We start from the raw sequence: 25,180 nt of genomic DNA, 5'->3' as shown, positions 1-25,180 counted from the left end.
CCCGCGGCAGCGCCTTTCCCCTCCCGCCAGGTGCCGCGGCGCAGGCGGGCGGTTGCTGCGCCGGGCCGCGGTCGGCGCCCCCTCCCCGCAGCAGCAGCTGCCGCCGCTACCACCAACAGCACCTCCTGAGGGGCTTCGCCCCCTGCTCGCCGCGGCCGTTCTCCGTGAGCGCAACCCGAGCCATGCTGCTCCTGGCAGTCGCATTCATCGTGGCCTTCGTCCTCCTCCTCTACATGGTGTCGCCGCTCATCAGCCCCAAGCCTCTCAAGCTGCCCGGCGCTCACGTCGTGGTGAGTGAGGCGCCCCGGCGGGGCGGGGGGGGCCGCGCTGTGCGAGCCAGGGGCGCCCCTCGCCGGCCCCGCCTGCCCCGTGCCGGGAGAGCGAGCTGGTGCCGGGCCGCCGCCGCTCGGCCTCTGCGCCTTCCCGGCCGTGCTGGCGGGGGGTGGGTTCCACGCGAGCCGCGCTCGGCCGGTGTGTCCGTTGGGCCGGCAGGGAGGGGGGCCGCTCCCGCCGGGGTGGGCGCGCAGCGCTGTGCGAAGGAGCGTCCCGCTGGCAGCCGGGGGTACGGCGGCCTGAGGCGCCCCCGCCGGGAAGGCCGCGCTGCAGCGGGGGGGAGCGGAGGAAGCTTCCCGATCCCGTGAGCGGCGGGGAAGGGAAGGGAAGGGGGCGCTGAGGCGGAGCGGGCGGGCGGTGGGCGCCTGCAGGGTGCGGTTCGGCGGCAGCCGGAGAGGGGCTGGGGGCAGGGCCCCCCCTGGGGCGGTGCGGCGTTAGGGGCGCCCGCTGGTTGCAGGGAGGCTGGGCAGCTCGCTGTAGCACCCCAAGCTACCGAAATGTGAGAGCCGCAAGTCCCAGGGATAAGGAAATGGGCTGTAGCGATGACTCTGACAACCGCTGTCTATCTCGATTGGCTTCAGGCGATCTGAGTCACCAGAAACGCAAACCGTCTTCAGTCTTAATGTTGACTTTTTGAGGCATTCCTTTTGTATTCTCAGGGTTTCTGTTTACCTTGAGGTTTGTTTTCTTTTTGCATCTCTTACGGTATTTAAGTGGTATGGGTGCTCATAAACAAAAGGCAAAAGCTATGGTTTCATGGGTCTAAAAAGCAGGTTAGATGTGAGGAAATGGGAAGACTAATGTAAAGGGAATGGTCAGGTGACACTCATGCACCTTTTCCTCTTTAAGTGCATAGGTATTGATGTCTACGAGCAATATTTTGACTGTAGTCAGGATGGTGGAAGTAAGTCTTTAGAAGGAAGTCTTCAGAAGAACAGTAACCTTGAAACAGTCTGTGAGTAGTACCATAGAATTTGGGGGGGAAGGGGAGCAATACCCATGTGCTTTCAGGTGGATTACAAAGTAGTGAATTTGGATGCATGAAAGCAAATGAGTTAAGTGGTTGGAAAAATCAAGGTCCTAGAACCAGCTTTTTAACTTAGCTTATACCCTAAGGTATGTTCAATGCAGAGAAGCTATAGTTTACTATCTGGTTAAATTTGCCTTTAAGAGGTGAGTAGCACTTGTAGGTGCTCTTTGTTAAGAGTGGGAGTTTGGGCTAATACAGAAATTAGACCTTTTAAGGTGCCAAGTGAATTTACAGCTACTCTAAGTTTCTTTTTTTTCCCCAATACTCTCTGGTGACTTTTTTCGGGTGCTTTGGTTTTTTTACCTATTTGGAGGATAGAGCTGTCCCCAGAATAATTTAAGACCTGTCCAAGTTGCAACAGTATTCACAAGTTGCTTTATGCAATAGGTGTTACTTAGATGCTGTAACTGGCTTTACAGCATCATATACTGTGTGAGGTGTGTTCGAGCCTGTATTAAGGTTCTTTGGTTTTGGCTCTTCCCAAGGAAGTAATGGTTATTAAGAAAGAACCCTTCCGTAGGATTTTAGGAACCGTTCAATACTCTATAGAAGCAAAGGCGAAGCAGACTTGAGGGCCTTCTGTGACTTTTATGCAGAAATAGAATATCAAACAATAAAAAAGTTTAATGGATTTTATTCTAAAATTTTGCTGGTTTTTATATCTATTTTGTTATTTTCCCAAGTTTTGTCTGTGCTTTATGTGATTAAATTCTTTGAAAGCTACTGTGCTGGTTCTTCTACTAAGAATGGTTCAGTTAAAGTTCACAAAGAAAATGATGAGAATATTTTTGCTGGGGAAACCTCCTTATAACCACTACTGCTAATTATATTAGTGGTTTGAGCTTTTTGGTAGAAGTGTAAGTCTCAAGAACAGTATTCCTGCAAGCCTTATAAAATTAGGAGTCTAGCTAGAGAAGTAACTATATTAATGTACTGGTGAAGGAAAAGGCTCTAGATACATTTAACTTGATGATACAAATCAAAGTCTGCAGGCAGAGTTCTATTGGTGTCACCACTGGCAGACTATTTGTTTATTTTCACTTAAAGTGTTCATTCAAACTAAGGAAATAACGGAGCAGTTGTTTCAGAGTTCACCAGTTCTAAGATTTGTAGATGCTGTTAATAACACTGGACACTTGTACATTTGGATTTTAAATTTTCTAGTGTAATACTTAAGGAAGAAATATTGGATCCTGGTACTGTAAAACAGAAATTTTGTTCAGGGAGGTTTTCCATGTTGTGTGTGTAAATTCTTGTATCATACACTGGGAGTAAATGTTCTCTGCTACTGAAATGGCTGAGAGACTTGATGAAAATATTTAAGGACCATAACATTATCTAGCAACTTCATTGAAGTCTTCTCACAGAAAAATATCAAAATCTGTTTAAGCATTCTGCATATGGAAATTCTTTTTAGCTTATGACTTGGTTCAGATAAGACTAGATTAACATTTAATAATCTTTGTCAGGCCTCAGTGAAACTCAACCTTGAAATAAAGAATAAGAGAATAAAGACCTGCAAATGGCTTATATAGCTGGCTAAGCCCTCTCAAAAGGGCAAGTGGTTACCATTGCACAGTAAATACAATTTTTCAAGATATACTTGAATAGATTGCTTTTCTGAAGCAGAAGTCATCAGTCATGTAGAAACTCTTCTTCCTGGGGGCCTGTTGAAAGTATCATGAAAATACTTGTTACATTTCTGAAGGAACGTCATTGAGCAACTTCAGAGGCTGTTACATACCAGTTACTGAATTTTCAATTTAAGTCAGTATTTGTTCATTTTTAATCCTTCATAAAATAGTATTTCTCTTCACTCCTGAAGTTACAGTTACTAGATGTTTGAGTTATGGCTAAGTAACTCTGGCTGCTTTTTGGGATAGAAATTTGTGGGGTTTTCCTCTCTGTCCTTTCCCAGAGGCATTTGCATGATGAAAGCACTTGCAGTGTTAAGCAAGGCATGCTTTCTGGAGGAATCATGATCATAAGTCTCCTTTTCTTAGAAAAGAATAGGACTGTTACTCAGAGTGGACATCCACAGAACTCCAAATTACTAATGGTCTAATCTTGTGGGGTTCCCCCCCTTATCTGCTCTGTTTCAGTGATCCCAGTGAACACCATTAAATTAAAAAAAAAATTCCCTGCTATCAAATTGGCTCAACCATCAGGTTTAGCTTATTTAAAGCAAAATCGTTTTTAGATGTGTAATACTACTTGCTTTGTTTCCAGCATGACTAGGAAAGTGTTGTCAAGTAAAGGCTATAACAGTTATTTCTGTGGTGTAGAGCTGCTGCTCAGCACAAGAAGCATCTTCATGCTTAGAAATATGGGAGACTATTTTATACATCTTTTATTTTGCCATTGGCTTTAACTCTCCCTTTGAGTCTCAGGCTGTATACTAGCACACATCACCTATAAGAGTATGCTACTATTTTGGTAGGTGGTTGTAGTAGTAGACAGGAAAATGAAAACAGGATAAGGCAGTCATCGCTGCTTCATATGCATCATGCTCACATCTGTCACATTTAACTGCCCTTTGTCAGGGTTGTTACACCTGCCCTACACAGGTTCTCTCTGCTCTTATTTCTTTACAAAGGTACCTGGCTTGATGGAGCAGAATGCAACAAAAACTTAAGATGTCAGGGCAAGAGCAGCCTTCTGTAAATTTCATCAGTGATGTTTAGAAACTGTGTTTGCTGAAATACCAGTGCTGCTACTCCTGCCCCCACCTTGTTTCAGCCTTAATCTTTCTGAAACCAAGTTGAAATTTCTGCCCCTGGCCTCGTCCCCAGAGATCACAGTTTATCAAAGTTTGTGGATTAACAATGACAGTAAATGTCAAGATGTTCTTTGCTTGGGACTATCTCCCATTCAGATTGAAAAGAGCCTTTTGCTTGTACATAGTTCAGGATGATCATGCCAAATCCACATGCCTAGGGGTCATCTCTAGTCTAGAAGTAGTTTCACCACTTCTGTGCAGAGCCCAAAGCCCAGTTTGGTAACTGGTCAACGTAAAAGGGCAGCCAGTCTTGGTGTCTTGCATTGTATCTCTTGTGTTGGGAGTGATAAGATCTGTGGTTTGGATCAGAACCACTTAGAGCAGATCACAGGGATGTTCTGTTTTGGTGGAACTTAATACCTTCTGTCACAGTACTGCCTAAAAGCATGAAGCCAGTTTGCATCCAGTGCTAAGTGAAAGTTAACAAGCGCTGTTGGAAATACGTTATCAAGTCTTGATTTTGATCATTCCTGATGACAGTTCTGTTAATTTAAGTTGAACTGTCTCATCAATTAAATGGAATTTCCAGTATCTCAAATTTGAAAGTCAAACACAGCAATTCTTTGTACTTCACCCCAACATTTCGATTTATCAAGAGGGAAATAAACCCTGTGATCCTTAGAAGGTGAGTCCTGTTGTCAGGGATCATAGCTTGAGAAGTTGGAGCCAGACCCTTCTTGGAATAGCTGATTTGGTACCTGTTCTCAAACACAGAAACAGCTCAATAACACTGCTCAAGGGCTGGTAGTGCTGCATTCCAAACATCTGAATTAATACTAGGATTTAATTGTGTCTCCCTCTCAAGAAATTAGTCTGTGTTTTGAATTGCTGTGACCAAATTTTTATTTTTGCTCACTCCTCTGAGGCTGGGTTATAGTGAAATTTGAAAATGGGATCAATAGCAATTTAGATGTCTGGAACTAATGAAATGCAGTAGCGTTGTAGAACTACTGGCTGCAGGGGTAAGTAACTGACATAGCACCTTGTTTGTTGGAGTAGATGTGTACTCTTCCTATAATTCTGAGTATCTATTTTAGCAATTTACCAACCGAACAGACTTCATAGATTTCTTGGGCTGACTTTGTTGTAGCACAAAGCACAAGTTTCCACTAGTGTTAGGGATTTTTTTTTTTTCAGTTACATTAGCATTCATTGTGAATGTTCCTGAAAGATGTGCATATTAGTAACAACTTTCAACATACAAGTAACAGTTTCCCACCTAAATATTGAATGAAGTTCCCAGCTAATTTAAGTGGCCTTTTGTCATTGACCTATCTGACATGAGCCCTATCCAGTGTTCTAGGGTGTGACTGTGAATAAAAACTTCCTTTTCCCATTTCTTGCATGACTTCAGACTTTATCTTTCTGAAATGAACATTAGCGTTGTCTGACAAGCCAGAGGCTTGATGGCAGTACCTTCACCTTCAAAGAATTCCTGAAGCAGTGGTTTAGTTGACCTGTTCATGATACTCAGCAGTTTGTGCAGGTAGTAGTCAGCTGTTAGTGCTACGCCAAAAACTGGAATTGAAGCTGTCTTCCATGCATGTTGATCACTTCGTGTGCTGGTGTACCTGCTGCTGTTGAAAATCTGTAGAAGCAGCTCACGAGTGCTGTGGAACTGAGGTCTGCCTGAATGTATCAAACTGAATCTTTTAATCTTTTCAGAGGTGTACTGCAGTCTTACAAGCTATTTTGCAAATACGCTAAAACTCTTTAACTACTTTCCATCATGAAACATTAAATTAATCTGAGGTTCTGCTATGGTCCCAAATTATTAACTAACACTTGCACTCTTACAGACTTAATTTACTTTGAAAGCAGTCATCCTTGGTTCAGAAAACTACAGACCAGGTTTCACGTTTCTAGAACAGGACGTGCATCTTGGAGTTAGCATCAAAGGTTAGCGTAGTGTGAAGCTTAATCTTGCAGAGAGAGTCAGTTAGAAGCTAATCTGAAGCAGCTGTCTCTAATAATAGAGGAAGCCTAAAGAGCTGAAATTAGTCTTTGTAAATGTTACACCCATTCTTGGCCCGTTTGTGACTGCAGACAAACCAGTCAGAAACCGTGGACCGTGTTGAAAAATCTTCTGTTTGCTGAGATTATTTGACTTAGGGTAAAGTACTCGTATGAAGGAACAGTTTAGTGTTCGTGGGAATGTACTTCTGACTTTATGATCTCCAACAGCGGAAAGAATTTTTAGAATAATGCATCTCTGAAAACAACACTGAGGCATTGGCAGATGAGGAGACCACACAAGGCTTTTGATAGGGTATGTAGTTAGACACCAGGGATCTTTGCTCTTTTGCTGATTAGTTCAATGCCTCCATTTTCTTGTATTTAAAATTAAGGTGATACTGTACTTTCTCAGGAGTCATTTGAAAGATTTTGATAAAGAACAACAAATGACCGTTTCCAGAGCCATTTGAATCAGTTCTTTTCCCAATTATTAGGAATTCTGTATTTCAGAACTTATTTCATGAACAGGAGTTTTTTACAATAAATGCTTCTAGGCATTTCAATACAATATTTTTCTCAATTATAGCCTCTTAATGTGCTGTTAAAAGAAAATTCAAATAATTTGGGTATATAAGGAAGACAACAGTGTTGAAGAACCAAAGGCACATGGAGGCTGAGACTGGCCTTAAATGAACAAGTCACCTAAAGGCAGTGTCAGGCAGACATTTTAGTCAAAAAGAGGTCAGGATTGTCATCTACATCTGTTCCACATGGAGTTCATAAGTAGGTTTATGGAGGGTAGTGAGAGGTATTAGGTTGCTTTAACCTGTATATTAGTATCATTTAGCAGTGTATCCTCCTGCAACATACGATGCAGGGCTGTAGACATCACCCTGCATTTGTCTATAGACAAATTACTAATTTTGTGTTTGCGTATAAGACTACGCAGTGTTACAGTTTAGAGGAAGAAGAAAAGATAATGGAAGTTTAGGTGCTGGCATTCCCACAAAACTGGAATTGCAGGATGGCAAGGACAGTTCAACATCCAGACTGGGGGACTAAGAAATACTCTACAGAGGGCTAACTGTTGAATTAATTTATTTTTTTTAATAAGAAAAAAGCTATTTTCTGTTCGTGTTTATGTGATGGTATCTTCAGCAGGCAATCTACAATTTTTAATGTTACAAATACTTTTTCCTGTGACCAGGTATGGAGGGGCAGTATGTAATTGTATTATTATGGCTAATGTTAATAGTGATTTCAAACTTCTACCTACTTCTGCCTTTAGAAATAACATACAGAACTTATTCAAAAGCATGTGAGAGAGCCCATTTGGGGGTGTGGGTCTAAATATGCCTGATGTAAGAAATAAGCAAAAAATACCACTGAGGTAAAACTGGCTTTGGGGTAGAAACACAACACTTAGCAATCTATTGAGATCTTATTTTTCATTCATACTCAATAAGTAAACTCACTTTAATTTATCTTCTGTATGCATACCTCATTGGGTAATATTTCAATCTCAGTATATTTTTAGAATTTTCATTTGATCTGACACTTTACCGTATGGGAGAAGGGATGAATAGTGGACTAACTGCCATTTTCAAATAACTTTTAGGTAACTGGAGGCTCCAGTGGAATTGGAAAATGTATTGCTATTGAATGTTATAAGCAAGGTGCTTTCATAACACTGATTGCAAGGGATGAGGTAAGTATATGTTATTTTTACCGGCTAAACTCTACTCACAAAATCTGTATAGGTGGGGAATAATTTTTTTAATTGATATACACTGAAGAAAATATGAGTTAATATTTTATGGGAATCTCAAATTAATGCATTTGGATAGCAGAGGTGACTGCCTATTTAAGGAGTGTAGCACAGCGTGGCATCTATGATTAGCTTGCCTTAAAACTGCCAGTGCTATCACTTCTGCTAATGGCATTCATTATTTCACTGTCTAGATCTGTGGCATAAGGCAAAAGAAGGAAAAACTAGAATTTCCCTATAGTAAGTGACAACTGGGGGATTAAAGACAATTCTTAAAATTCATAGAATATTTTGCTGTCTAATCATCACTATATCATACCTTTTTTAATTAGTGAAAAACTGTTCATCAAGACAGCTTTAGAGGAAAAAATGTTGCTTCCGGGTTTTTTTAACTGATGTATTCAGAATTTAGTTGGAATGACTCTGTTTTCATAAAGCATTGTTATTTTATTCATAGAGAAAGAACATTTATTCAGGAAATAAAAGCACTTAACTTTTTGGTGTAGGCCCTCAGTCCCAGCTGTCTTTTGATAATTTACTTACACTTGATACATTTCCTTTCTTAACATAACCTTGAATACAACCAGAATTAATGCAGTTTTTCTTGAAAGCGAGTATGAATTTTAGTTTAATTTTTATGATAATTCTATGATAGATTGTTGTTCAGAATAGTTTGAGTATTATATAAATGTAAAATAGAATCAAAATACAGGAGAAAAATTAATACCTGCAGTTTTAGGTGCTATGTGTATTTGTATGAAACAAAAGCATTAAATATATTCTAGAAGTCATTACTGGCTTTAGAAGATTAATTGAAAAGCAGGTAAGCAAGTTCTGGTAGCTTGATGGGAGTTCATGTTTTCATCATATAGTCATAAATCTGCAAAATGACAGTGGTGAAGTGTTATAACTAGTTGAGGATAACTTTTTAGGGCTTTAGGGAATGTTTTTAAGCCTTATTGAAATACTGAAGACTAATATTGCTCTGACAAGTACAATGCTTTAGCTGTTCTTGTATCCATTTCAGAACAAGCTGTTGCAGACAAAGAAGGAAATAGAAAAGTATTCTGTTAATGACAAGCAGGTAAGATCACTCCGAACAGTGGCTGTTGTGTGTTTCAAGATAGTCACTACAACACAGTGCAGTAGTCCTATCTTTAAAGCAAAGCTGTTTGACAAAAATGAGTGAGGACTCAATATCTGAACTCAAAAATACCGATCTGCTTACATGAGATGTGCTGAACTCTGCTACATTTTATGTTGCCTAGCTAGTGCATTAGCCTGCTTTTCTTAGAGAAAAAGATTGATTCAGCTGTAGGTGAAGTATGCATTTGGGGATAGCTGCAATTTGCTGTCACTCAATAAGCATTTGTATTCTTGAAGATGAAGGGGATTTGAAGAGATTTTGGTTCTTCTCTTTTTTCAGTTCATAAATACAGTGATTGCTTTGAGAAAGAAGTTAAAATACTTGTTTCCAGGTTTAGTTCACTAACGAGCACTGTTTTAGAACTTGAAGGAGATACTAGTTTAAAATAGTTAAGCTTGCTATTTTCAAAATATGCAATGTCAAAATGCAATGCTGAAATTTTTTTTTTTTCGGAACTAATAATCCAAAGGGAGAAGGGAAACAGTAGGGACTGTTAAAATTGTAAGTAAAATTGAGACCGTTAACATCTTTGACTTCTTCCTTGTATTCCAGAAGTTTTTTGTTACTTTCATGATTACAAATACAAGCCATTTATTTGTCTGTGTAAAGGGATTTGAGTTGATGAATCGGATATTCTGTTGAAAAGAAGCAATGGAAAAAGCCAAATATTTGGAGGCAATAACGTTAGTACTAGCTGATACAAAATTTTCTTAATGCCTTCATTTATAAGTTTAAGTTCTGTCATCACTTCCTTATATTTTTGTCAAATGGCTCAAGCTGACTTTTTTTTTTCTATGCATGCTGCCTTACTCAGATGAATTTTATTTGAAAGCCTAAGCCATTTGAGGTGAGGAGAAACTGTATTTTTCCCATTTAAATAAATAAATAAATCCCAATAACCATTTTCTTTTAGCTGTTCTAGTAGTTTCCCAAGCTTAGCATTAAAGTTAATCCCTTGTCAAACACTGTGTCAGGATGTTCTTGCTAAAATCTGTCCAAGCTTGATAAATGTGAACTTTTAAAAAGAATATTACTTGGTGCATGTTCATAAGAGTTTCAGTTAAAATCTCCAAGCAAGCTCCAGTGTGGACTGGAAAGGACTGCTTTTGCAGAAGCAGCTTTAGACTTCCAGCCATGTTAAACATAAGCAGTGGGAATGATAGGCTGGCTCTTCTGTAGCTATTGTTCGGTTGTAGACAAGGTTGCAGGGAAGCCTGCCTGATCTAAATGCAAAGAACAGAACTGAGAAGAGCAGAGCTCACAGTGGAATGGCAGATAAGAAGCTGGGAAGCAAGGGTAGCTGAACCAAGAGAAGCTATACGAAAGGATTGCTGAAAGTGTAGAGAAAGATGCCTGACACTGATCGCGTACACAGAGACTGTTATGTTTACTAGATGTCGAGCTAAGAGGCAGAGGAAAATAGCACATATGCTGTTGCTATTCAGCTCTTGCATACGTACACAAAACCAGGTTGCATTGACACCAGGGTCTGTCATCTATGTACACTTTAGTGTTTGCACTAAACATTTGCATATGATTTTAGAGTGCTGACAATGCAGTCTTTATAGGTATGTAGTGGAACAAAATCCTTGCCCTTAGAGGTCTTTTGCAATATTTTTTTTAATCCCTTTCCTAATATAGAATATTCCCAGTTACTTCACTAGGAGTTGAATTGGTCTTTTATTGTGAAAGCTTTATTAATGATCCAACACCATAAATATTTAGAATGAGAGATGAGGAACAGACTATTTCTGGCAGTGTTTTCTGTGTCCTAAATGTGGATCTGTACTGCATGCTTTGGAGTGAAGATAATCAGTATATTATAGCAGAAGAAAGCAAATGTAATAGAAGCAGAGAGGTGAATTGTGTAATGTGATAGTAGTCAATAAAACCCATGGTAGTTCCTGAGTGTGTTGTTCACAGTGTGAGTAACTTTATCTATGCAATCTGATAATTAACCAACTGCTCCAATTCTGATACAGAACTGTGGTTTTATTTTTTTGTAATGTCATCACTGATCTTGCAGAGTCGTCCAGGTAATAAATTAATGTTGGTTTTTTTTCAACTGGTATTTTGTTCTAAACTTACATAAAAGACGCATTTCCAAAATGTAATAAATGCCCTAAGGGGAGGTGCATGCTGAGCCACCAATAACTTGTGCCACAAGTTTACTCTGATGTCCAACTACACATGATGCTAGGAGGCCTAGGAGGCAGGAATAGCCAACCTGCTGTACAGGAATGGTGAGCAGCTTCTGTTCATGCAACTAAGAAGTGTTGCAGTCTGACCAGAGGCAGAGCTGACAAATAACTAGCTGCCAAAGCAGTTAGTTACACTGTGGTAAGCTTTTTTTTTTGTGCATGTGTCCACGTGCTCCATGACAACTGGTCATGATGATGCTTGCTACAAACTGGTGATGACTTTTATTTCACCTCAAACTGAGTTTAAATGAATTGACCAAAGTAACAAAGTATAAAAATTGGAACAAGAATACAGGAGTCCCTCCTTTTATTGTGATATGAGTGCTTTTCCTTTCAAGAGGGTGAATTGCCCCGAATCTCTACTGCTTGCTTAGCAGAGAGGGTAGCTTATTTGTCAATACCTGGGCAAGCTGGAGTTTGTAGTGATCTTACAGTTTGCAAGTGGTAACTCAAAGGCAGTGCTTCTTTTGGTCAGAAGTTACTTCAGAACGTGGATTCTGCAACTGTCTTGCTGAAAGTAATCGGTAACTTTCAAGAAGAGCAGGGCCTAACTTTCAGCTTCAACAAAACTTAGATATCACTGTCATCTGGTTTCTGGTGTCTCTTCCTCCCCACCCCCCCCCCCCCCAATGCTTATTTTAACTTTTCTGTGTCTTTCAAACTAAAAGCCATAATCTCTGGTTTACAGACAAGAAGTAAATATATGCACATTACTTCACTTTTCAGATATTTATGTCACTGCAACTAGTCAGTTTCTCACAGAATTTTTATTTTATTTTGTCCTTGACATGTCTCAATTAAACAGTATGCAACTAGATTTACTACTATTCTTTAAAAAATAATTTATGACAATAGTGGGTAGCGTGCATTGCTAGTACTAACGTTAAAAGGTTTTTAACACTTTATAAATTTGGGGAAAGTTTTTTTTTCTAGCGCTGATACTGCAGTTTCAGAGCAACACTGTGCAACCATGCCTTTCTATGACATGGCAAAAAATGTGTTTTCTTAAAGATGAGCCTAAGCTACACAAATGGTTTGGCTTGTTTAGTGCTGCTGAAAGTTAAATGTAGCACTGTGGAATTTTGGCTGCTTTAGAATAGTTTTTCCTAAGCTTTATGTAAATAACGTGTTGTAGTGTGTCTTAGCATAGTAAAGTAGAAATCATATTTTGCACATGAGTAGCTGCTTTGAAGATCCTGAAATACTCTTTTGTTCCTACTACAATCTTTATTATACTAGAATATGTGTGTGTGTGAGGGGGAGGAGCTAGGAGAGAGCAGGGATTGCTTTCACCAGTGTGGGAGAAGTGCAAACTGTCATGTCAAAAAGATTGCTACTTTTTCTGGGAAAGATATGTCATTGGGTTTTGTTTCATTTTGAAAGGCTCGGAGTCAACAGTTACAGGACTTACTGTGCTGTAAAAGTACTCTTCCACTTTCCTTTTCTAGGTTGTACTGTGTATATCTGTTGATGTATCTAAAGACTACGAGCAGGTGGAGAATGTTCTAAAACAGGTGAGGAAGTAACTGATTTATGTGTGTATGTTAAGAAGCTTATCTGTGTGTGACATATTGCTTTTTTTAGGAAAAATTCCTTCACTGAAAGGGCTGTCAAGCATTGGAACAGGCTGCCCAGGAGGCTTTTTAAAACATCCGTGGAGGTGTTTAAAATACACGTAGATGTGGTACTTGGGTACATGGTTCGGTGATGGGCTTGGCAGTCCTATGTTAACTATTGGATTTGATGATCACAAAGGTCTTTTGCAACCTAAATGTTTCTATGACTCTCTTTCTAATAGAAATAATTTTTTACAATGATGATGTACGTCAAGACTACAGGAAGTTTTTTTTCCTGCTAAATAACATCTTAACCTCTGTCTACTCTTCCAGGCTCAGGAGAAGCTGGGACCAGTTGATATGCTTGTAAACTGTGCGGGAACATCAGTTACAGGAAAATTTGAGGATATTGAAGTGAATTCTTTTGAAGTGAGTTACCATACTTTTTTATTTTATGATGATTTCTTATTCAGCCATTCTGACAATTAGATTGCATTCCTGTGTCTCTGCAGACTTTGTATGAATAGTGATATACTTGATTTGTGGTCACTGTCAGAATTAGAATGTATCTTTAAATTTGTGAAGATTGCCTCTAATTTCTCACCTCTCAGTCCATGAATGCGTCAGAACAGTGAATTCTGGTCCTCAAGGTAGCAAAGAAGCCTGGCATGTATTTTTATGGTTTAATGCACTAGGAAAGGCACAGAGTTTCACATGGTCTCATTTATTTTTTTTCTGGTGAAGATTTTTGCATATTTTTAACCTGTTGAAAAAGTTGACTGTTAGGAGTGTTCAGTTCAGAGGTGCACAGATTGTTTGTAGCTTCAGACTATTGCTCTGATGAAAAAAATAAAAAAATACCCTCAAAACCCAAACCCCTGTATTATGGTTACATTATGCCCACAGCTCTCAGGCTCCAGTCGTCACAGATAATATTGAATCATCTGAAAATACTAAATAGCCATAATTTTATAATAAATTCATTCTGTTGTTTGTATAGGCTCAGTTGTGTTTTAGGTCTTCTAGAGAGTGAAATTAAAGACTTCCCCTTTTCCTGCCAAAGATTAAAATCTTTGAAATTAATAAATATTTGGAATTTTTCCTGTTTTAGAAAGCTCTTTAAACTTTAATTTTGCTATGTTTTCATACATCATGCATAAAGGAATTGCTTCCTGGACACTGTTTAGGTTAATTTTTTTTCCTTGAAGGCCATATGGTTCAGTATTATCAGTATCCTGGATGCTTTTTAGACTTGTAGATAGACTGGATTTCTTTTGGCTTGAAGTGAGATTTTTAGCTATAAAACAGTTTATGAAGCTGTAGAAAATAAAACAATTGTTTCTTTTGTCAGCTGATAGAACTACAGATCTAGTGAACTTCATTTTTAGAGCAGACTGAAATAGGAATTTTTTTATAAATAATACCAAACAGATGAGGATTCTGAATCTGTGGCTCAAATATCATGTTGATATCATTTGCACAGAGATTAATGGCCGTCAATTATCTGGGTAGTGTTTACCCAAGTCGAGCAGTAATCGCTACCATGAAGGAACGAAGAATGGGAAGAATTGTGTTTGTATCATCTCAGGCTGGGCAATTAGGCCTGTTTGGTTATACAGCTTATTCACCGACAAAATTTGCTCTTCGAGGGTTGGCTGAAGCCCTGCAAATGGAGGTATGTGTGCAATAATTGAAGTCTTTTTGATGGTAAACAGAAATAGTAGCACAGCACATTTTTATTTAAATAGTTCTCTTTTTGTCTTGTGCAGCACTGCTGATATCTGTGTGCTATGTTGGCCCTTTTTTTGGCAGCCATACAATCCTATTGCTCTGCATGGGGCTGCAGAAACTAAGCTGATTTCAGTTGCATAAGAGGGAATAGATTGAATCTGTTCCTAGAACTGAAGATGACCATGTGTGCAGATATTTTTTTCTAATCATTTATTTTAACTAAAAGGACTTGGATTTTGAGTCTTTTGAGTAAAAGTGTTTTTTAAGGCTATAAGTGCAGAATGATATTGAAGATCCCATGGATGCATGAAGGGCAGGCCACTGATTCCCAGCTTATTTGCGAGGCCATGGTAAGTGGTATGTAAACCATATGAAACAGTAAAACTTGCAAGCTAGAATTTGAGGATTGTCCACAAAAAAAATTGTACTGACAGTAGTTCACTCTTCCAGATCTTGGTTTACATGAGCTTTTTATAGTGCAATGATCTAAGCTTTTGTTTAGATCAAGACTAAAGCCCCAAACACACTGTTTTCATTATTCAATGGAATGAGCTTTGTAAGTACATTGTAGTAAGACAGGTAAAGTTGAATTGGAAATTACTTGCATTATTCTTCTGTTAATAATGTTAAACACTTAACTAACATATATTAAGTGTCTGTGTTTGGTTCTAGATCCTTGCATAGTCCCTGTTGTTACCCTGTACGGTTCAGTGTAGTTGTATGCCTTGATCAGGATAAGAATGTGGGGTAAAACTGTCTCTAATCGCTTCTGGCCTGGCAAATGGAATAATGTGACTGCAGGGTCTTTCTTCAGACTGGTGACAGATATTTTTGTGAAGACTGAATTACTCAAAACTAAAAATAGGGTGTTTATGGACCTGTGATGTGGCATTTAAGTAAGTGTTTTCAATATAGAATGTTTTGTAATATAAATAAAAATGTGTAGTGCTTTACAACACTTTGCTTCATTTTAGCCCTCTGAATATTTTCATTAAAAGCTTCTTTATTTGTCATGGAGTACAGATTTGCATTGTAGTAGTTTCTGAATAGTGGTGCAGTAAATGATGTAATTTTTGACACATACATACAAATACATAACTAAATGCAATGCTTGACATGAGACCTTCCATTTTTCCTCACATTTTCTACTTATTCTTTTGTCTCCTTCGACTCTGACCCCTTGCAAGTTTATACCATGGGTTGAAAAGCCTTGTGACTTGAATATACCTCTTAAAAATATCTAATTTGAATTTTACGTTTTCCTTGTTTTTTCTCATATTTGTCCAGGAGTTAAAATATGTTGACATCAACAACAACAAAAAAAGCATGCTAGTGAAAGCCTTTTTGGCCTTGTGTTTATGACTGTTGGGTACTGGTGTTTGGCAATGGTTTAGTAGTCTTTTAAAACTGAAATTGGTAAAACTATAGAGCTAAACTGCTTCCATATTCCTCCTAAATGTCTTAAAAACCACTTAGATTCATAAAATACTTTACATAAAATGCAAAGTTTTTAGGTATTGTTAAACAAAACAACACAACCATCTTTTTAAAATCTTTGCTGCTTTGCTTTCTCGTTTGACAAAGCAGAGTCTTGCAAGTACTGAATACTTAACACTAGAAGCAGTTTAAATTCATACTTGCCATATTTCTTTGGTACAAGAGAAATTAATGATACTGAGGGACATGTAAAAGCTGTCAATATTAAGATAACGCTTACTTTTGTGAAATACAGGTAAAACCTTATAATATCTACATAACGGTGGCCTATCCTCCAGATACTGACACACCTGGCTTTGCAGAAGAAAGTAAAACAAAGGTAAGTTTTCCTTCATTAATACTGTAATGTTTTTAAAGCTTCGCTTGGTAGTAAGCAATGCATTTCAGATTTCATTCAGTTCCACAGTACTTTTGCAATTAGTGCATATTAAGATTCTAAGTACTTCCAAATGCTTTGATTTTATCAACTTAACTACTCAAACTACACAGAATTATCCTACAAGCTATTTATTATTCTGGCTTTAAATGGAAGAACTAGCTACCTTCAATATCTGAAACACTGCAAAGTGTTTCTGTACACAACTGAAATACGCTTGTGGAATGGTAAACTGTAAAACCACTATTTGTTTTGCTATCAAAGCTTAATGAGCCAAAAATAATATTCCTATTTTGCATCTTTTATTATGTAGTTGTTCTGATAGATGTGACAGATCAAAATAAACCACAGTTCTTTCGTTGAAATCTGCAAACAATATATAGTGGCTATTGTCTAGTATTAAAGTAGGAAGGAAATTCTTGTGTTGTTTGTAGTGCAAATGACAGTATCACTTTCTGGAGGGATGTGTCAGCAGTAAGCCTTTTTTGTTTGGCTTACCTTAAAAGTGAAAGTTTTGACCTTCAGAAATTTAGTCACCTCTCTTCATTTGACATGTCCATACACATGAAGTATAATTCCAAAACCTACATTCGGGCCCCTTGTTCAGACTGAAGTATCAGGTAACCGGAAAAAAATGTGTCTTACTTCTCATTTGCATACGGTGAACTAGAAACCTGATATCTAAGGAGATCAGCCTTTTCAAAATGACCCACCATGTATAATAGGAAATTGGGGTTGAATTCCATTTTGTCTTTCACCTCTTGTGTAGGAATCAGTAGGGATTGTATAACACAATTCTTATTTCATCAGTTCTTGATAAGAGATATTCTGTGTATTCTGTATACTCCCACACATCCACATTAAGTGCCAGGATTAGACTTGTGCAGATACTTGTGTAGCTTGCATATTCTCTGGGATTTTATTCCATTGGAGTAGCCTATTTCAGGGGGAAATAAAGTCGCCAGCAAAATGCACTGTTCGTGTAAGATTCCTCTTTAAAAGAGAATCTGTGAGATTTTTCTTAGTTGTCAAAAAGATGTTGTTTAAGCAAAGACAGGCTTTGTTTTAGCATACATAAAGTCTTTGGGTGACTTGCTCCTATCATGGTAGCACACCGTAAATCTGCAGTATTGCATTGCTCTGACAGTTCAGATACTCATTTATTATTGTTGTATTTATTTAATACTTCTTAGTTTAGAAGACCTGTCTGTAGTTTGCATCTCATTAGGACTAGGCTGTTTTTCTCTGTAATCATTGAATATAGCAAAAGAAAATGTCAGGAACTACTAGGATACAGCTTTCCTGTGTTTCTGGCTAGTCAGATCAAATGTTTAGTGGCTGATTTCTGCTTGCTTTTTCCTTAACACGTCATTAACTTTAGCTCCTGAACAGCTGCTAATTTTTTTCCCAGACATAGTATTTTAATTACTGTTGACACCCCTGTATCTCTTTCAGATTTGGTTGATACTGGCCACTAGGCTCAAAAGTACATACGAGTTATGAAATGGAAATCTGATATACATAAGCCGTATCACTGTAGTAAAGCATGTAAAAGGTGTTTGTATGTCAGTCCTGCTAGCAAAGACTGATTCCATCCCATGCCCTGCCCCCAAATACACAAACTTAAACAAAATTTTTCAGTGAGCCTGGTCAGCAAAATCAGGATTCCTAATTCTACAGGTGCTTGGAAATAGGCCTATTTCTCTAGTACTTTGGATTGATAATGAGAGAAAAACCTGTAGTTGCTGAGCTGTTCCCTAGAAGAGTGTTTTTGAAGTATTAATCTAAGAATTAAACTAGTCCCAGTATTTGACTAGGCTTGAACGCATCAGTTAAATTTTGTTGTTTAATGTAACTGAATTAGCTATTGCAAGCTGACTTGCAACCAAGTCCTTTTTCTCCCTAATGTAATGCTGCGGGTTTTTTCGTGAACAGAACCATCTCTTTTAACATATTGAGCATTTAAAAAGCTTGCTGTGCAGTTAGTTCTGTCACTTCTTTATTTGTTAAAGGGTCATGAATGGCAAACATGCTTCTAAATACATTAAAGCATAATTTTTCCATTTGTTTGAGCATTTTTTGTACCTGATATATATACTTGACTAATTTGTTTGGGGTTTTTTTGTAAAAGAAATTCTGATTGCTAAAGTAACTGCCATAATTGCTTGCTTCTAGTGAGGTAAAGTGGCATAAATGCTCTAAAACACAAAAAAATAAAAATGCAATGAGGGATTTTGGTGGAAACCAGTGTGTGGAGTTTGAAAAATAAAGAAAAAAATCCAACAAAAAATTGTTTTGTAGGATCTTAGTATTTCAGGCCTCTCTTCATTTCTGGCAAAAAACATATATGAACTAATACAGGTGTTGAGACAGCTTAAGCATTTTGATAACTTCTACTCAAAATAAAATGCTTGTGGAAAAAAACCTTATTTTAGTAGTAATAAACTACAAAAAAAAAAAGAGTACGACTCGAGGAAAAGTTGGCATTTCCTTTCTTTAATTGAAGGTGCTTTTACCTTTCTTTAATTGGATGTTTTAGGTGACAGTATGATACCACTTGCTAACAGAGATGTCATCCACGACAAAAGACCCAAACCCAAAATCTGACCTTCATATATTTCTTTCCTGTGTGGTGTTAGTCAAACTTATATTGGTGTTTTTCTACTAAAGCCCTTAGAGACGAAGCTAATTTCTGAGACCTCATCTGTTTGCCAAGCAGAACAAGTCGCCAGAGTTATAGTCAAAGATGCTATAGTAAGTAAACTATCTTTTTAAACTATATTCTCTGTTGGAGAGACGAGGATTGCCATGTAATGCTTGTTTAAGAGTGCAAAATAATGTCTAAACTAAATGCAAAATCAATTTACAGGAAACAGTGCTCTTTGCTGGTTAGTTTGAACAGGAGGTATTTTGTTTATTCTTTTGCCGTTGTGCCCACAAATTATTTTATACAATCTCTTGGAACTAAAATTTATCTGAAGTTGTACATTAGACAGAACAAAATGATGTATCAGTATGACGCAATGTCTCAAAAACGTATTATGACTGACTTTAAAGCACTAAACTCGATTGACTTTTTATGTATCAAATACCATTTGTCTAACCTCAAAAGCTCATTAGACTTATCTTATTTTTCTTGAAGATGAGTTCATATAAAAATAATTTTACAGTAAATGGCGTCTAGCCTTTTTGGCTTTTAATGTCTTTAAGTATGTCATTTATGAGTGATTAAAATACATAAAATGCTGCTCTTAGTGGTTAAAGGTGTATTGCCTTTCTGAGGACTTTTTTTTTTAATGTTTTGTGCAGTGGAATGCTTACATGCTTAATAAAGCACCTCAGTATGGAAACCAACATGAAATTTCATGTTCATAAAGCACAGCAATCAAACCCTAAAATCTGTAATTATTTTGCAGTTCCAAATACTTGTAATCTTCAACATGATTTACATCTATACCAGGTGTTCAGTTATGAAGTTTTTACAATATTTTCACAAACACAGCACAAACACAAAATGATGTCTGGTTTTGGGGTAGTGAGTTTTAAAAGCAAGTACTATCTGACATACTATTCTGTTTAGTGCTTAAGGAAGACTAATCTCCTCTCTAATCTTAATCATCTGGTATTTCTACACTATGCTTTCCAGCACTTCGGATGATATATTTGTTCAGACTTGATCTTTGTGCACTCAAGCCATCAGCTGAGAGACTAAAATAGAAATTAAAAGGTAGCTCTGTACTGTAGGAACTTGCAGTCCTCTCAGGTGTGTGTTGGGAAATAAACAAATCTCATATCCTCTACTGCTTTGCATAGATTCACTCCTAACACTGATTTAGGAACACCACCTTTTCCTTTCGCTTCTGCATTCCACACAGATTTAGTCCTGCAGTGCTTCAGAAAGTCTAGTTTTCCAGCATAAAGTCTGATGGAAGCAACCAGGAGAAGCCTTGGGACTCAGAGCTTTAGAGCTGCAGTTTTCCTGATGGGTGATCAAAACCCAACCAAACAAGCAACTTTTTCATGGTGTCTGTTCCCCCTCTTCTGCCAGCTGAATTGCTTAGCAGGAGCAGGCTGTTCATCTCATGGTTTGGAGGAGGGCAAGTTAAAAATCCTTGACGAAGATGGAGGACCTGTTACCTAGCACTCAAAATACACCCCTCTGCCAAATCTCATGTGATAGCAAACTGATTTTAACAAAAGGCAAGCAGAATTTTATTCTACAATTATAGTAGAGATGGTTGATCTGACAGAGTTAGGGTGTAATTCTGTCTCTGAAATATATTTAGAGATGGGGAGACCATCATGTATTTTCTGCATCAGTAAGCATGCTTCAAGAGGGAATTTGGAGCCTTTCTATCTTGTAAAGAACTCTGCAGTAATTTAGCACACCTCTCTGTAACGAGAGATTACCTTCCTTGTCCATTTTTAAGTGAATGCCTTTTGGAATGTTGCTATATAGCACAAAATATTGTTGGATATTTTGATTTCTTATTGTCTTAGTATTTTTTTACGTAAAAATATTTGTTGTTAGTGACATCAGCTATGTTTGTCAAGAATAGCTGTTGAAATAAGACATGTTAGGGTTTGCCACAGCTGGGTGAATTACTTTTTTCTTTTCTTAATCACTGTTTTCCTTCTATCCAGCAAGGGAACTTCAACAGCTCAGTTGGATCAGATGGTTACATGCTATCAATATTGACAAGTGGAATGTCACCAGTCACTTCTATTACTGAAGGTCTTCAGCAGGTAAGATTTGGGAAGGCCCTGTAGTCGCAATTTCTTACAGTTTCAAATACTTTAAAATGTAGAGCATCGTGCAGACTTTGATTATTTCTTCATCAAATGGCTGGTAATATTGTATAGACTTGGGTTTAGGAAACTGAAGTAGGATTTCCAAGCTGAAGCAGCAAGTTGATGGGAAAGCTAAGATTACTACCTGCTACTCAGTCCTGAACTGTTACGTGGTGGTTCTGTTTTTCATGAGTTCCTTTTCTTGAGATAATATAACATACATGCCTGGAACTGTTCTTTATTTCATGAGTAAATAATATGCTGCGATCTGGGATCTTAAATGAATTGAAAGATGTTTCTCTCTGTTTCCAGGTTGTTTGCATGGGCATTTTTCGCATTGTTGGCCTATTTTACCTAGGAAGTTTTGACAGCATAGTTCGTCGCTGCATGATGCAAAGGGAAAAATCTGAAAATGCAGATAAAACTGAGTAATCTTTACTTTGACTTGAAAGAAGAATGTCAAACAGTCCTGGACAGCTTGCTGCTTAAGTGGGACTCAGTTTTTCTCCTGAAGGATTTAGATTGGAAGTACTTGCGTATGTGACAGATGAGTCCCCTCAAAAGCTATGAAAGAAAACAAAGTACAACTCCAGAAAATGCCAAACTATGCAAAAGTGTGAATGAGGATTAGATTCTTTTTCTGATGATTTGAGTTGGAGAGAATTTGGGGAACTTGTAAGTGATCTGCAGAGTAGAATTTGAGAATGGACTATGTGCGGTAATTCTGGACAAATGCTTTAAGTTTTCTCACTTTGGTGCTTATGGATAAAGTAAGTACCACGACAGGCTGGGCTGAAGTAGATTGAAGTCCCCTGAACAAGCTGGTACCTTTTGCTAATGTTTTGGGACTTTTTAATTTAGAATGTTAACTTTTCCTTTGGCCAGTCTACAGATCCTTCTGTCAATGACAGCTTTCATGGTTCTGTCCAACATGTAATTGTGGAAACCTTAAGATGGCAGATAGATTTGTATGATCCAAGCTTTCTCAGTTTGGGAGTAATTAAAAAGTATGATTTAATATGTGCATACTTTCTAAAGGGAGATGAAGAACCCATTCCCACAGAGAAATGCTGAGAGATGTGATTGGGTCTGTAGCTCTTCTGGCCTTTGAAGTACATTGTGAACAACAAAAAAAAAAATCAAACCAGTATCAAGTGTGTTGATTAAGACTTTCAGCATTTTAAGCCATTGAAATGATGTACAATTTTTACAGACACTTACTTTATCTGCCAGTTTTTGCTCTGAAAAGGAAAGTAGCGTATTGCTGCTGTTATGCACATTATTTTTCAAAGCTGCAAACGATGAGCCAAACCAGTAGTCGATGATGAATCAATTGTAATTAAAATGCCAGGCTCTTCCAGTAGCAGGAATGTAGCTTTTTGGGGCGTGTAGGGGTCATGAGGGAGAGGGGAGTGTGTCAGAATGATATTCCACGCTTAATTTTATGACTACATGGAAAGACTTTAACATGACAAGAAATTTATTTAAAATACTCTCCTTCTATGCCCCACTTCTAATTTGTTTCATTTACATTATATGAAACAAGGCTGCTCAGTAACTGCTTCAGAATACACAAACCCAGTGGTTGTTTCTAATAAATCTTAACACTGAAAAAGCTTGATGCATAACAATGATGTTTTAAGGGTGCACTATATATACTGTTTATTTAATGGACCACTATAGCAAGTGCCTTGTGAGCTGCTTTTTTTTTTTCCGAAAAGCTGCATATTTTGTGTTTGTTAGAAGTGCTGTGTTTTCAATGTCATAATTTCCATTTTCAGTCAATCTGAATTTAAAATTACTTGTAAAACTGGACACTTTCACTTCCTTGCAAGTAGTACGTCTCAACAAAATAGGCAAAATGGATTGCTCTTGTTAAGATACTCTCTGCATCTATTTAAGAAGCATTCAATTAAACTGAAATGAAAAATAATAGGTGGTTAACTGGAAAAATCTTTAAAATGTAATTTACTGAGGGTTTTTTTCCCTTTCTGAATTCAGTTGATTACTTTTCAAATTCTCTTCACATAGACTAAACTTGCTTTGAAACCTGGTTTACAAACATTTATTGGGGAGAATCACATTGGCACTCATTTTAAGTGGTTAGACTTTAATTAGATTGCAAACTTGAGGCATTGTTGAGTTCTTCACAAAGCCTATGTTTTAGGTCCTGCTTCCTGATTTTGTTTAGATGTGAAGTTGTGCATGCCTATAATATAATAGTAATTTTGAGAATAGAGTGTATTCCTGCATTTTTAAACAGCTGGGCTTCAGTGCAAAGAAATCTAGTGTGCATATGTGTGTTCTGTGCTGCTTAATGTGAGTGACATAATGGAGCATTTATCAGACATCCATTGCCAACATTGCTATGTTTCTTAAAGCAACATAACGATGCTATTTGGACCCTATTGTCTACGTTAATTCTTATTTTCATGCAAATCAAATACTCCTTTGACCACCTACAAAAGCTACCAAAATGAGTGAATCAGTTATGTTGTAGTTTGAGGGGGGAAAAAAAAAGTATTTAAAAAATGTTTATGTAAATGACATCAACACAAGCTTGAAGGTCAGGACTTAAAACCAGTAAGACTTTGGATACTTGAATTTTTGGATCTTCGACTTGGAATGTTAAAGAGTTTGCATAGAGGAAACAAAATCCAGAAGGTCAGAGCACATACAAGACACTATGGCAGCTGGGTCTCTTCAAATATTTCAGGTTGGACATCTTAGATCGCTAATCACTCTTTCTTGACTGAAGAGTCCTCCAAGCAATTCCCGATCTGATTCAGCACGAGTATCTGTGAAGGTGGAATAAGAATCCTGGGTGAAAGTTGTGGCCCTGATGTGCAGAGACTTCAGTTCACACCTAACTTTGCATATAAGTGTCTGTATTGACAAGTAAAACTGTAGGTTGAGCCCATCAGCAGTTGTGGAAACTGGAACAAGGCAAGTGTTTTGAAGGAACAAGTAAAGAATAATCTTTTAAAATGTTCTAGTTTCTGCTGTTGCAAATTAATGCAGTTAAAATTAACTGATAAACTTTTCAGCTGTTTTATTGTCAAAATATAGTGAATTTGTCAACTACAGCAACGTTTGGTGTAGATTTGTTTTCTTATGCACATTCTCTATCTACCAATGTACTCATTTTAAGATCCAATATTAAGTGAAGGAGATGCCTTATAATCTTGTGGGAAAATGTTTAGCAGCTGAAAAACTATTTTGCCGGTTTAAATGTTATGAAACCTCTGCGTTGAAATGTTTTAGCAGTGTATTTAGATCTGTGAAGAACTTCAGATAGGCTTTATTACTTTTTGTCAAATTGTCGATAATTTAATCACTTGTGCCATATCAGTTGGTGTCTTGTCTCTTGTTTTCTTGGTCAATCTTTAAGACTCAGTTTAGGCTTTGATAGTCTTTTCCATTCCATGTAGTTTCTAATGACCATCCACTTTAATTATGGATTTATTGTAACTTTACATATAGTTTACTTCACCAAGATGTTCATGTGCAATTTAAATAGATTTAATATTTTACTAAGAAAAAAATATAGGTAGATAAACTTTATTTGCTGTGAAAAACTAGGCACTTTTAAATGGTAAAAATATATAGCATTATTTGTAAAAAGAAACTTTGTGCTTATTGCTTCATCATTTTTGTGCCAGAAATGTAAACTAGTTTTCATATTTTATATTTCTCAAAATAAATGGAGAATCAACCAAGCTTGTAATTTCTAAGTTCTTTGAGGGCATGAAGAGCAATGACTAAATTCATTTGCAGGGCTTGGTGGGTTTGGGTTTTTGTTTGGGTGTGTTGTTTGGGTTGGTTTTTTTTGGGGGGGGGGCTGTTCTTTTGTTGGGTTTTGGTGGTTAAATCTGGGGTTAGTTCAGCAAGACCCCCTTAATCTTGTAGGATGGCAGAGGGGGCAAAGTATCCCTCCATTTTAGCAGCTTAGGGCACAGGTGTACAGCAGGTAAAGGATGTAAAGTATTTAACTGAATATGGTCAGCAGACCCAG

General features: G+C 37.7%; 1 protein-coding gene across 1 annotated transcript; it reads left to right on the top strand.

Annotated features, from left to right (window-relative positions):
- Positions 1-24,884, top strand: KDSR (3-ketodihydrosphingosine reductase). The gene is made up of 10 exons (XM_056331401.1): positions 1-290; positions 7,717-7,806; positions 8,894-8,950; positions 12,663-12,728; positions 13,104-13,199; positions 14,254-14,445; positions 16,234-16,317; positions 19,045-19,128; positions 21,019-21,120; positions 21,478-24,884. The coding sequence occupies exons 1-10, from the start codon at positions 183-185 to the stop codon at positions 21,595-21,597; spliced, it is 999 nt and encodes a 332-aa protein (XP_056187376.1). The 5' UTR covers positions 1-182; the 3' UTR covers positions 21,598-24,884.
- Positions 24,885-25,180: the final 296 nt, after the last annotated feature.

Source organism: Falco biarmicus, chromosome 3 (genome assembly GCF_023638135.1).
Source record: "Falco biarmicus isolate bFalBia1 chromosome 3, bFalBia1.pri, whole genome shotgun sequence".
Lineage (NCBI taxonomy): Eukaryota > Metazoa > Chordata > Aves > Falconiformes > Falconidae > Falco > Falco biarmicus.
This window is presented reverse-complemented; position numbering and strand designations above follow the sequence as displayed.